This window comes from Bos grunniens, chromosome 15 (assembly GCF_055505025.1).
Source record: "Bos grunniens cultivar Pamir isolate PY7600 chromosome 15, Bosgru_T2T1.0, whole genome shotgun sequence".
In the NCBI taxonomy this organism is placed as follows: domain Eukaryota; kingdom Metazoa; phylum Chordata; class Mammalia; order Artiodactyla; family Bovidae; genus Bos; species Bos grunniens.
This window is the reverse complement of record NC_141179.1, coordinates 6,743,044-6,756,639: the sequence shown is the minus strand read 5'-3', so window position 1 is coordinate 6,756,639 and position 13,596 is coordinate 6,743,044. Positions and strand designations below refer to the sequence as shown.

At 38.4% G+C, this 13,596-nt stretch overlaps 1 protein-coding gene across 4 annotated transcripts in view; it reads right to left on the bottom strand.

Moving 5' to 3' along the window:
* Window positions 1–13,596, bottom strand: part of TMEM123 (transmembrane protein 123) — a 72,738-nt gene that overhangs the window by 38,682 nt on the left and 20,460 nt on the right. For 2 of the 4 annotated variants that reach the window (XM_086338855.1, XM_086338856.1), the window contains 3 exons: window positions 13,462–13,536; window positions 12,686–12,742; window positions 9,713–9,769 (listed from right to left, as the gene is read on the bottom strand). In XM_086338855.1, coding sequence (XP_086194981.1) covers window positions 9,713–9,769; window positions 12,686–12,742; window positions 13,462–13,536 — 189 coding nt within the window. The remainder of the gene's footprint in view (window positions 1–9,712; window positions 9,770–12,685; window positions 12,743–13,461; window positions 13,537–13,596) is intronic. The other 2 variants (XM_086338857.1, XM_086338858.1) reach the window with 1 other exon arrangement.

Here is a 13,596-nt window from a genome sequence, read left to right as displayed (position 1 = left end):
TGAAAATATTCCAAAATTAACTGGTGATGGTTGCACATACCTGAATATACTAAGAACCACTGAATTATACACCTGAAATGAGTGACTTATATCTCAGTAAAGCTGTTTTTTTTAAAAAAGAACCAAGCCCCTTCAAAACCAATATGAAAATATTCTAAACTTATTTAAAGCACTGTAACTCCAAACAAGGAGACTTCATTAATCACATATTAGATTGGCAAATATTAAAATATTTGCTATTACCCAGTGCTGTTGAGGCTGTGGAAAACAAGCACCTTTTACTGCCTGTGGGAGTAAACTAGTGTAATCTCCTTGCAAGAAAATTTAGCAAAACATCAATTAAAATACATGCACAATCTGACTCAGCAGTTCCACCACTTGGAAAGAGCATTACAGGGGCCCTAGCAGAGGGAAGCCAGCACAGAACAGGAGGGATGCTCACTGCAGCACTGCTTAAATGAGCAGAGACTGAAAATAACCTACACATCCCTCAGTGGGGACCTGGGAGAATCAGCTGTGCTGCATCCATACCGTGGAATACCATGTAGCCACCAGGAAGGATAAGCGTAAGTGAGACCAGCTGAGCAGGGAAAGGTGTGCTTCACACCTTCATGTGCTTATCCATTCATGTTCGTAAAAAACACATATGCTATATATGGATTAGGCTTAAACTGTCTTGCATGGAGAATTCCATGAACAGAGGATCCCTGTGAGCTACGGACCGTGGGATCGCAAAGAGTCAGACACAACTGAGCAACTAACACTTTCACTTTTAAAGTGTCTTTTGGAAGAATACATGCAAAACTGGTAATAATTTCTTGCTTTATATACAAATGGTTGGTCATTCAAGTGAGACACGAAATATAGATCTTTGGATGGAAATAATGAGTCTGGCTTTTGACCATTAAAGGACATCTGAGAAAAGGAGTCAGTGGGACTCAACAGAGAAAGGAAGGCAGGTATTATGTATTTCATATTTTCAAATACTCTCTGAACTTTCAAATTATGTACATACATTACTCATATTTTATAATAACTTGTAAACAAAATTAAAATATTAAGGAGAAAAAGAAGATACTGACAAACAAAAAGATGAATGCCTGATACCAAAGTGAAAGTGAAAGTGAAGTCGCTCAGTCATGTCCTGACTCTTTGCGACCCCATGGACTGTAGCCTACCAGGCTCCTCCATCCATGGAATTTTCCAGGCAAGAGTACTGGAATGGGTTGCCATTTCCTTCTCCAGGGGATCTTCCCAACCCAGGGATCAAACCCGGGTGTCCCGCATTGCAGGCAGACGCTTTACCTGATACCAACTACTGCTTAATTCTATAATCAGTACATCAAAGTCTTTTTTTTTTTTTTAATACTATGCATCTGGGAAAGTTATTCTTGAGCAATCTCTATGTATTACTGTACATGACTGAATAGATAAGTCAATAATATTTGTCTGAAAGATGACATGAGAGTCCAGAGCAAGCTAAAAAAATGAGTGTTGTGTATTCAATGACATGTAAGTTCATTCTCCTATTCAAACTAGAATTCAGATTCAGCAAGGACCCACTGGGCACTCACTGTGTCAGACCCTCGTGGGCATACTGAAAGACAATAGGAACAGAGGGTCTGGTATCTGGCTTTCTGCCCTAGGTTTACTTTTGGGGGGAGAGGACACCTATGCTTATCTTCTACACCATCTGTGAAAAGGAACAAAAGTATTAAAAACTGCTCCTTTATTTTTCTCATTTCTGTTGCTGTTTCGCATTTCTCAGGATTTCTGGGATTTCTGCATTGAATTCTCAGTGCATGTGCATCCTACACCGTTTCTTTCTCCTAACCTCCATTTATCACGACCTCATGGCCCCCACAAACCCAAGCTAACATCCACAATTTCCTGGGTTTTCCCAGAACTCATACAGCAGGCTGGTTACCCAGCCCCATACCTCTAACCCTTAAAATGACTTAACTGTTAAACATCTGCTGTTCCCTTTTAAAGCTCACATCACAATCAAGTACAAGCAACAGTTCTTGATCTGAATTGGAAGCTTTTCATCTGGCTCCTAATTATAACTTCGGGATAGCAGCACACTTCAGGAAAGAAAGCACCAGAACAGTTCCAATTTATTACTATACCTGCTGTCTTGAAAGTACAGAGAATATGAAGGTGCACTGTGGTTTAGAATCACCATAACATTTTATGCCTAAAGAACTAACACCTACCTCAACTCGAACGACAACAAAAAAGACCCAGAAAAATTAATGAAGTAGCCAGAATCCACATTTCTGGCCTCTTCTTCTGAAGTGTGCTCTACTATGTTTTTGATGTTTCAAAATACAACTCTTTCATATTAAACATTGTATTCCCACTTCATAATTCCTGTATGTAATAAGTGCACACTCATGGCTGCATGCCGGCCACATGACACAGAGGTTCACTCCTTTTTCACACCTGCACGAATTATTCCTTCTGCCTGCAATGCTCTTCCTTCTGTTATGTGCAGGGCCAGCTCCTTCCTGTCAGTCAGGGCTCAGCTCAGATGACCCCACCTCAGAGAGGTCCTCCCAGACCACCCGGTCTGAAGCAGCCCTTCCTCAGTCATTCTCCACCACACACACATAATATCCTGTTTGTTTCTAAAAATCACGATCTGAAATCACCTTCAGTTGATTATCTCATAGTTTGTATCTCCCCACCCCTCGTAGCTCAGTCCGTAAAGAATCTTCCTGCAATGCAGGAGACCCAGGTTTGATCCCTGGGTTTGGAAGATCCCCTGGAGAAGGGAATGACTACCCACTCCAGTATTCTTGCCTGGAGAAGCCCCATGGACAGAGGAGCATGGCAGGCTATAGTCCATGGGGTTGCAAGAGTCAGACATGACTTAGTGACTCAGCCTGAAACTGAACATAATGATTTCCCACTCTACATTCCTTGAAATCTACATTCCTACAAAATCTAATGATGTTAAAAATTATCAGCAATTTTCAAATGCAATCTCATAAACATGAGTTGAACAAAACAAAGTCTTTGAGGAGTTGAAGCACTTCCTTAAGTACACAGTAACCTTCGGAGTAGTCAGAGAAACTATTTCCTATGTCAACTCTCTGGTTAGAAATAACAATATCTATATCTACATCTCTGTCCATCTAACACCATCTGCATCTGAGGTAACCTGTCAGGTCATCTGGTTCCTGTCTTATAGCAGCTTACAACCTAACTGGAAGTTTCCATCTAATGTTTCTTTCATACATAAACCATTTTACCCAAAGGAAATAAAGGAAGGTACTGAGGAATATGAGATTATGTACCTGATGAATTCTTTCCACATCAGTAAGGCTTCTAGTGTTTTCATTGGGGGTAAAAGTTTGAATAATTATTTGAGTAAGCTGTTCCCAAATTTCCACTACCCTCTTCTGCAGAAATCTAACACTCAAACCAGGTGCATCTGTTCAAAACTGCTATGGTCCTGTCGGATCTGTCGATAAAGCCAACCCTACTAGAGTAGCCCAAGCAACTGTACCAAGGATGTACCAAACAACTGTACCAAGCCAAAGGCAATCATGTATGGCGAGAACATTAAGGGAGGTCAAATGCTTTGAATACAGCTTTGTAAAATTATGCCCAAGAAAAGAGCTTCAGACTGGATGGTGGTACCTTGAACCTGAGAATCCCCTTTTAGGGGAAGCATTAATCCTAGCTGATCAAGAAAAATGCTCCTGTATCCTGACTGATACTGAACTGTTGTTCTGATATCTACTGTCCATTCTAGACTATGTTACATTTCCTTGCCCAAAACCTGTTATGAAAAACAATCTGGGCCTGTGCCTTTCTTGCACAGGAAGGATAAATCTATCCATCCACAGACTCTAAACAATATGCTCTCAGACTATACATGAAATGGGGGAAATTATTTTCTAAGTAGATGAAGCATCAAACAAGTCCCTGTAGAAAAGAATGTCAAAAGTATGTCTGTCTTCAAATAATTATTAGAACATACTAAAAAATAAAACCATCACATGTAACTCTGTGGTACAGTTAAAAAGTAACCTTAATTCCTGTTTCTTTGACCTCAAGTGTCTATCTTACTCTACAGACAAAAAAATCCAGCTAGAATAACAGATAAGATTGGAGCACGGACCAGTCAAGTCTGAAAAACATACACAGTGGTTCTTTGTAAATCAGCAACTACAAAATATGTACTTGGTTCCATATAGTGTTAGGTGCCAAGATGAATAAATCATAGAAAGCACTCACAGAACTCAGATGGAGACCAAAAACAAACAAACAAAATCGAGAACAATTGGATTTGCTGAATTCAATATGGTGAGTCCAATGTAACAGTGATACAGATACATGTTTTAAGTGGTACTGCTAGCAGTCTCCTCTTTTGCCAACAGTACATTCCTAGAGAACACATCATACAGGATTTCTCAAAGGTACTGTTTTCCTTTTGGGACTGGTGCCAAATAAACTGCACTAAACTGCACCCAATAAATTGGTAAACAGTATGTTCAAATGACAATTTTTCTACAATTAGAAATGTTACTAACAAAACAAAATACTAAGCACTAAAGTGAAAGTGAAGTCGCTCAGTCGTGTCTGACTCTTTGCGACCCCATGGACTGTAGCCTACCAGGCTCCTCTGTCCATGGGATTTTCCAGGCAATAGTACTGGAGTGAACTGCCATTTCTTTCTCCAGGGATCTTCCTGACCCAGGAATGAAACCCGGGTCTCCTGCATTGTAGACAGACGCTTTACCGTCTGAGCCACCAGGAAGTCTTGGTGGCTTCTCTAATAGCTCAGTTGGTAAAGAATCTGCCTGCAATGCAGGAGACCATGGTTCGATTCCTGAAGATCTGCAGGAGAAGGGATATAGGCTACCCACTCCAGTGTTAAGCCAATGTGGCTACATACTGACCAGTAACTATTGTTAATTTCCACTAAGCATTATGTCCAATTAAAAAAACAAATCCAACAGGTTACATAAGGATCTTCAAGCTTCAGAGATATATCAAAGGGATAAAACAGTTATGCAAAAATCTTACACAATAAACAAAACATTTTTATAATAGCTGTATTATCTGGTCTCTTCAGGAAAAAATTTGAGGCAATGCTTTTTCCCCCTCAAGATAAATACCCTGAGCTAGAAGGAACATTTAAAGTTATCTCATGGACTCTAACATGTGTGTATGTGTGTGATCAGTCATGTCTGACTCTTTGCGACCCATTGGACTACAGTCTGCTAGGCTCCTCTATCTGTGAAATTTTCCAGGCAAGAATACTGGAGTAAATTGCCATTTCTTAATCCAGGGTATCTTCCCAATCCAGGGATCAAGCCTGAAGCTGTTCTCAAAGTACTGCACTGACCTTTAACGATAATTCAGCAAGAAAAATAACGGTATGATCAGACTTTCATAATTCATGTAAATATAATTTTTAAAAAAACAAGTAAATTAAATAGATGTACACAGAATAGCTTTTAGGTAAACTTTTAAAAATTTCCCTAAATCTTCTGGTACCTTAGAACCTTAAAATTTTGTTAAATTCAGCTAAATAATGAGTTAAACTCATTGAATATCTGAATCATTTTCAAATAAGAAAAAACACTGAAAAAGTAAATACTGAACATAGATTTATCCAGTTTTGGCTTTCTTTGACAGAGTTACTAAAGATATTTGGTTTTCTTAGTAAACATGTTTTGTGCCATGCTAAAAGAACTGTACTATGAGAAAGCATGATTCTAGAAATTATGAAGGGTATTCATAAATTGACTAAAGAATGCTTTATTAGAAACCAAGGTTACCAGGGGTTAAGAATTCTAATCCTTTAACATAATTAAAGCTACAAGAAATAGTAAGTGAAAAATCTTCATATATAAGAAAAATAGGATGGTAAAAGAAGGTATAAGAGATGTATTTTTTTTTTTTTTTTTTAGCTTTTCTCTCTAATTTTATTTTATTTTTAAACTTTACATAATTGTATTAGTTTTGCCAAATATCAAAATGAATCCGCCACAGGTATACATGTGTTCCCCATCCCGAACCCTCCTCCCTCCTCCCTCCCCATACCATCCCTCTGGGCCGTCCCAGTGCACCAGCCCCAAGCATCCAGCATCATGCATCGAACCTGGACTGACAACTCGTTTCCTACATGATATTTAATAACTGTCCTAAAGCAGGCTTATCATTTCAGAAAGGGAAAGAGGAAAAACACAGAATAAAATCTGAAGGGGTATTATGAAAGTTGTAGGATTTTGGAAAGAGAATCTGGGAAAGGAATTTTATGAGTGATCAAGCTGGGTAAGATTGAACGAATTTGTTGTAAGGGTTTGAAAAAAATAAGCTTTAATATCAATAGTGTACTTATGTAAAACTGGAACTTAATTTTCCATCATCTACTAAAAGACCAAAGTTTGCTTGGACTATGATCTGCTTCTGAGAAAATTCTATGAAAGTTTTCTTTCTTACCTTTTAAGTACTCTTGTCTACAAAGCAAAGATTTTGTGTTTTACCAAAATTATTTTTCTGTGCTTCATGTTATCTCAATCAGATCTTTGTTTTTACTCATGAAAACAAAGTCTTTCCAATTTTAAAAGAGCTAAATTTTGCTCAGAACTATGTAATCTTCTTAGGTAATAAAGTATTGATTTATAATAATCTGTGATCATATTTAGTCAGATGTCTGAACGCTTCTGATGTTTTTGACAAACTTCCCCAAGATCAAACTCTAAATAAAGTCTTTTTGACCTGAAAGTAACACTGGATATTTCCAGAGGGCTCCTACAACATCTCAAAAGATTTGTTTTCTTTCTTACAAAAAGAGAAATCAAACTAATTAGGTTCATTTGGCACGTTAAACTATATGGGAAGCACTGTTAAATAAGTGATGATAAACCTTCTTAGGTTATAATGCATGGTGAATGTTATTTATATAAATGTTCCAGAAATTTTATAAAATTCTGATATATCCTGGTATGATGTTATCAGTCATAATCTAGTTAGTCTCTTAAAATGTATGTCACAGAAATAACCAACTTCAGTAATCTGTTCATAGTGTATTCCTGAGAGACGAAACCTCAGACACCACACTCTGCAGTCTGGAAATTTCATCTCTAGAAAGACTCCTTTCAATCCCACTGAAAAGGCCTCAATCAGGTACTGTTAACCAACCTTATGTCATCAAATTCCAAAAGAAATACTCTTGGATTAACATATCACATGTAAAGAAAGCATCAAACCCAGAGTGGACTTGCACTGGTGACTTGAAAACAAAGACCTCTAAGAAATGAAGCAGACGACATCTGAAGGAGACAGCTGACAGAACCAGGCCAGTATACCTTTTTCTCTCGTTCTTAGGAAGACAATGCCCTTATTGGCATTTCCCAAACTACTGCAAAACGGGGAACTTCTCTGACCATTGGATCTGTCATTAGAAACTTCAATCTGTTCATGATACTGGAAATACCTCATTTTTCCCTGTAACCAATTTCTCATCACCAACATCTGCTGGATCATAGAAAAAGTTAAGGGAATTCCAAAAACATCGGCTTCTGTTTCACTGACTATGCTAAAGTCTTTGACTGTGTGGATCACAACAAACTGGAAATTTCTTAAGAGATGGGAATACCAAACCACCTTACCTGCCTCCTGAGAAACCTGTATGCATGTCAAGAAGCAACAGTGAGAACTGGACATGGAACAACAGATTTGTTCAAAATTGGGAAAAGAATATGCCAAGGCTGTATATTGTCACCCTGCCTATTTAACTTCTATGCAGAGTACATCATGCGAAATGCTGAGCTGGATGAAGCACAAGCTGGAATCAAGATTTCCAGAAATATCAATAACCTCAGATATGCAGATGACACCATCCTTATGGCAGAAAGCGAAAAACTAAAGATAAAGAGCCTCCTGGTAAAAGTGGAATAGGAGAGTGAAAAAGCTGACTTGAAACCCAACATTCAAAAAACGAAGATCATGGCATCTGGTCCCATCACTTCTTGGCTAATAGATGGGGTGAAAGCAGAAACAGTGATGTTTTATTTTCTTGGGCTCCAAAATCACTTGAGGATGGTGACTGCAGCCTTGAAATGAAAAAACGCTTGCTCCTTCGAAGAAAAGGTATGACAAACCTAGAAAGCATACTGAAAATCATTCCACTGACAAAGGTCCACACAGTCAAAGCTATGGTTTTTCCACTTGTCATGGGTGGATGTGACTCGGACCATAAAGAAGGCTGAACACAAAAGAATTGATGCTTTTCAATGTGGTGCCGGAGAAGATTCTTAAGAGTCCCTTGGACAGTAAGGAGATCAAACCAATCAATCCTAAAGAAAATCAACCCTCAATATTCATTAGAAAGACTGATACTGAAGCTACAATACTTTGGCCACCTGATGCAAAGAGCTGACTCAATGGAAAAGACCCTGATGGTTGGAAAGATTGAGGGCAAAAGAAGAAGGGGGCAATAGAGGATGAAGTCATTGGATGCATTAATCACTGATTAATCAGTGATCTGATTAAATGGACAAGAGTTTGAGCAAACTCCGGGAGACATGAAGGACTGGGAAGCTTGGCATGCTGCAGTCCATGGGGTCACAGACACAGACACAACTTGGTGACTAAACATCAACAAATCACTTACATGTGGAATATAAAATGTGGAGCAAATGCACCTATCTATGAAGTAGAAACAGACTCACAGACATACAGAACAGACATAGGGTTTCCAAGGGGGAGCCTGGGTCAGGGAGGGAAGGACTAGGAGTCTGGGGTTAGTAGATGCAAACTGTTGCATTTAGAACTGAAAACCACAATGGTGCTCAGGGAACTCCATTTACTATTCTGGAATAAACCACAATGGAAAAGAAAACAAAAAGGAATGTATACATGTATATAACTAAACCATTTTGCTGTATGGCAAAAATGGACACAACATTGTAAAATAACTGTAGCTCAATAAAAAATTAAAAAATATCCATGACAATCAATAAATATTTGTTGAATAAAAGTAGAAAAAATGGGCCCAGTGATAGGATTTGTGTACCTTTTTTAAGTTTCTACCTCTGTCACTCTTAATAAAGGCAGTGAGAAGATAAACTAAATATCACTTAGAAGAAACATGCGTTACTATTATGTATAACATCAGTCAGGTTCCTATCTATCCATGTTAATTCAGAAAATCAAGGAAGAAATCCATCTCTCCCAAACTAAAATCATAACAAAAAAGCCTAATCTACTGTTTCAATAAGGAAGCAAGGAGGTGCATTGAAATCTAACTGATGGGTGAAATATAAGAAGAGACTTCAACTAGTCTACCAAAGCAACTTAAGGATGCCATGGCTGACCAGTTTAAAGTGATTTCTTCCACCAGCAAGATCAGCAGATTTATGAATTCTAGTTCACATCCATAGGCAGAGCACACAATGTCAGACTGAAAAATGTGCTTGAAAATTCAGTAATAAATTCCAGTATGTTTTTATTAATAGCTTTAGAATTTACTCACAACTTTGCCAGATTGAGAAAGATGGTGAATCCAGTGAACTATCATTTCCTGATGCCTACTAAGGGAAGCCTTTGATGGTAGGCTTTAAGTATTCACAAACACACAAATCATGGTTAAGACAGGCCTGTGTACAGGCTTACATGTACTGGACTAGCTGATATTACTTTATGTATGCTAGGCAGATAATCCGTTTTCTGACCTTTTTAAACTCACCTTCTTTTTGACCACCAGGCTTTTCTTCAGACTGACCATTATTCTGGTTTGGAGATCCTATAAAAACAAAGAAATATTCTGTGAAGAACGGATATCAATATTTAACTAATGATATGGGCAATATGCTTCTCTTTTTTTTAGTGGCCTCTGGTGGGTGAGAGGGTAGATGATTCCACAGGAAATTCTACTTTTGTACTGTTTCTATGAAACATGCCTTGAAACTGTTCATAAATCTAGATCTGCATCACTGGATTTTTTCAGACAGAAGACATACAGTTAATGTAACACTTACCAGGTACTTACTATGTGCCAGCCACTGATAAAATAGATTGGACATGAGGCCATGTGGTTATGAGGAATTTATACTACTGACAACTCTGCTCTTCTGAGGAGAGTGGACCTCATTACTATTAAAGAGTGCCCCAGGTCTGGTACACCAGCATCCCTAACGTCATACAATGGAGAGAAGATGAAGTGCTTTGGGTTTTCACGTAAACTTGGAAGCCTTCTTGATATAATTCTTTGAATTTTTAATTACTAACTTAAAATTTAGAAAAAGTTTGGAGGAATTCATGCTCCACTTAAGCAACTTTTCAGGGTGCATTATTCACCCTGGATCTTTATATAATGGAAGATTAAACACATATATTACATGGGAGGTGAGCAAGTATGTTATTGTGTACTTTCCCAAAGAAGGCTGCCCCCACACCAAAAACCTCCCAAGTACAAAGAAAGTATGCAAAAACAATTCTGAAGAAGCTATGTTTACTCTGTCTGCCAATTTCTTCCTCTTGCTGGAATCATAATCCATTTATACCAAAAGACTATAGTATGAAGATTAAACCTGAAAGAGATCAAGATCAGCAGACTATGTATTTAGATGTATTTAGCAGCAGGTAGCAAATAATTGACAATATTACGAAGGGCTTACTACATGCCACGCCTTGTGGGGAGCATGTAACCTGCATTAGCCTAACTAACCCCCCAAACAATTCTGCGACAGGAACACACCTAGGCAGTGACAGAAGGGAACTACATTTACTATTCTGCAATAAACCACAATGGAAAAGAAGATAAAAAGAATGTATACATGTATATAACTAAGTCATTTTGCTGTACAGCAGAAATGAACACAACATTGCAAATTAACTGTACTTCAATAAAATATTACTAAAAAATCTCCATGACACTGCACAACACTGTGAATGTATTTAATGCCACCTCTACACTGATAAATGACTACATTTTGAATTTTGTTATGTGCATGTTTCAACAATAAAATAACACAAAAAACAAAGAAAAACTCCAAGAAGTCAGAGCTTGTTCCCTTTTGTACTGTGTCCACACATTCAGATCAGATCAGATCAGATCAGTCCCTCAGTTGTGTCCGACTCTTTGTGACCCCATGAATCGCAGCACGCCAGGCCTCCCTGTCCATCACCAACTCCCAGAGTTCACTGAGACTCACATCCATTGAGTCAGTGATGCCATCCAGCTATCTCATCCTCCGTCGTCCCCTTCTCCTCCTGCCCCCAATCCCTCTCAGCATCAGAGTCTTTTCCAATGAGTCAACTCTTCGCATGAGGTGGCCAAAGTACTGGAGTTTCAGCTTTAGCATCATTCCTTCCAAAGAAATCCCAGGGCTGATCTCCTTCAGGATGGACTGGTTGGATCTCCTTGCAGTCCAAGGACTCTCAAGACTCTTCTCCAACACCACAGTTCAAAAGCATCAATTCTTTGGCGCTCAGCCTTCTTCACAGTCCAACTCTCACATCCATACATAACCACAGGAAAAACCATAGCCTTGACTAGATGAACCTTTGTTGGCAAAGTAATGTCCCTGCTTTTGAATATGCTACCTAGGTTGGTCATAACTTTCCTTCCATGGAGTAAGCGTCTTTTAATTTCATGGCTGCAGTCACCATCTGCAGTGATTTTGGAGCCCAGAAAAATAAAGTCTGACACTGTTTCCACTGTTTCCCCGTCTATTTCCCATGAAGTGGTGGGACCAGATGCCATGATCTTCGTTTTCTGAATGTTGAGCTTTTAGCCAACTTTTTCTCTCTCCACTTTCACTTTCATCAAGAGGCTTTTTAGTTCCTCTTCACTTTCTGCCATAAGGGTGGTATCATCTGCATATCTGAGGTTATTGATATTTCTCCTGGCAATCTTGATTCCAGCTTGTGTTTCTTCCAGTCCAGCGTTTCTCATGACGTACTCCACACATTAAAGACACTCAATAAATACTTGTTGAATAAAAGTAGAAAATATGGGTCCAGTGATAGGATTTGTGTGCCTTTTTTAAGTTTCTACCTCTGTCACTCTTAATAAAGGCAGTGAGAAGATAAACTAAATATCACTTAGAAGAAACATGCATTGATGGTACTATTATTTATAACATCAGTCTGCTCCTATCTTTACATGTTAGTTGAGAAAATCAACGAAGAAATCCATCTGTCCCAAACTAAATGCACAAGAAAAAAGCCTCATCTATTGTTTTAATAAGGAAGCAATGGCGTGGATTGAAATCTAACTGATGGGTGAAATACAAGCAGGGTCTCCTTAGAGTCCACCAAGGCAACTTAAGGCTGCCATGGCTGACCAACTTAAAGTGATTTCTTCCACCAGCAAGATCAGCAGATTTATGAATTCTAGTTCATATCCACAGGCAGAGCACACAATGTTACACCGAAAAATGTGCTTGAAAACTCAGTAATACATTCCAGTATGTTTTTATTAATAGTTTTAGAATTAACTCACAACTTTGCTAGACTGAGAAAGATGATGAATCCAGTGAACTATCATTTCCTGATGCCTACTAAGAGAAGCCTTTGATGGTAGGCTCTAAGTATTCACAAACGCACAAATCATGGTCAAGACAGGTCAGTGTACCAGTTTACATGTACTGGACTAGCTGATATTACTTTATGTATCCTAAGCAGAGAATCCGTTTTCTGACCTTTTTAAACTTACCTCCTTGGTGACCATCGGACTTTTCTTTAGACTGATCATTATTCTGGTTTGAAGATCCTATAAAAACAAAGAAATATTCTGTGAAGAACGGATATTAATATTTAACTAACGATATTGGTAATGTGCTTCTTTTTTTTTTTTCCCTTTTGGCCTCTGGTGGGTGAGAAGGTAGGTGATTCCACAGGAAATTCTACTTTTGTACTGTTTCTATGAAACATGCCTTGAAACTGTTCATAAATCTAGATCTGCATCACTGGATTTTTTCAGACAGAAGACATACAGTTAATGTAACACTTACCAGGTACTTACTATGTGCCAGCCACTGATAAAATAGATTGGACATGAGGCCATGTGGTTATGAGGAATTTATACTACTGACAACTCTGCTCTTCTGAGGAGAGTGGACCTCATTACTATTAATGAGTGGCCCAGTTCTTGTGCACCAGCATCCCTAACGTCATACAATGGAGAGAAGATGAAGTGCCTTAGGGTTTTCATGTAAACTTGGAAGCCTTCTTGATATAATTCTTTGAATTTTTAACTAGTAACTTAAAATTTGGAAAAAGTTTGGAGGAATTCATGCTCCACTTAAGCAACTTTTCAGGGTGCATTATTCACCCTGGGTCTTTATATAATGGAAGATTAAACACATATATTACATGGGAGGTGAGCAAGTATGTTATTGTGTACTTTCCCAAAGAAGGCCGCCCCCACACCAAAAACCTCCCAAGTACAAAGAAAGTATGCAAAAACAATTCTGAAGAAGCTATGTTTACTCTGTCTGCCAATTTCTTCCTCTTGCTGGAACCATAATCCATTTATACCAAAAGAATATGGTGTGAAGATTAAACCTGAAAGAGATCAAGGTCAGCAGACTATGTATTTAGATGTATTTAGCAGCAGGTAGCAAA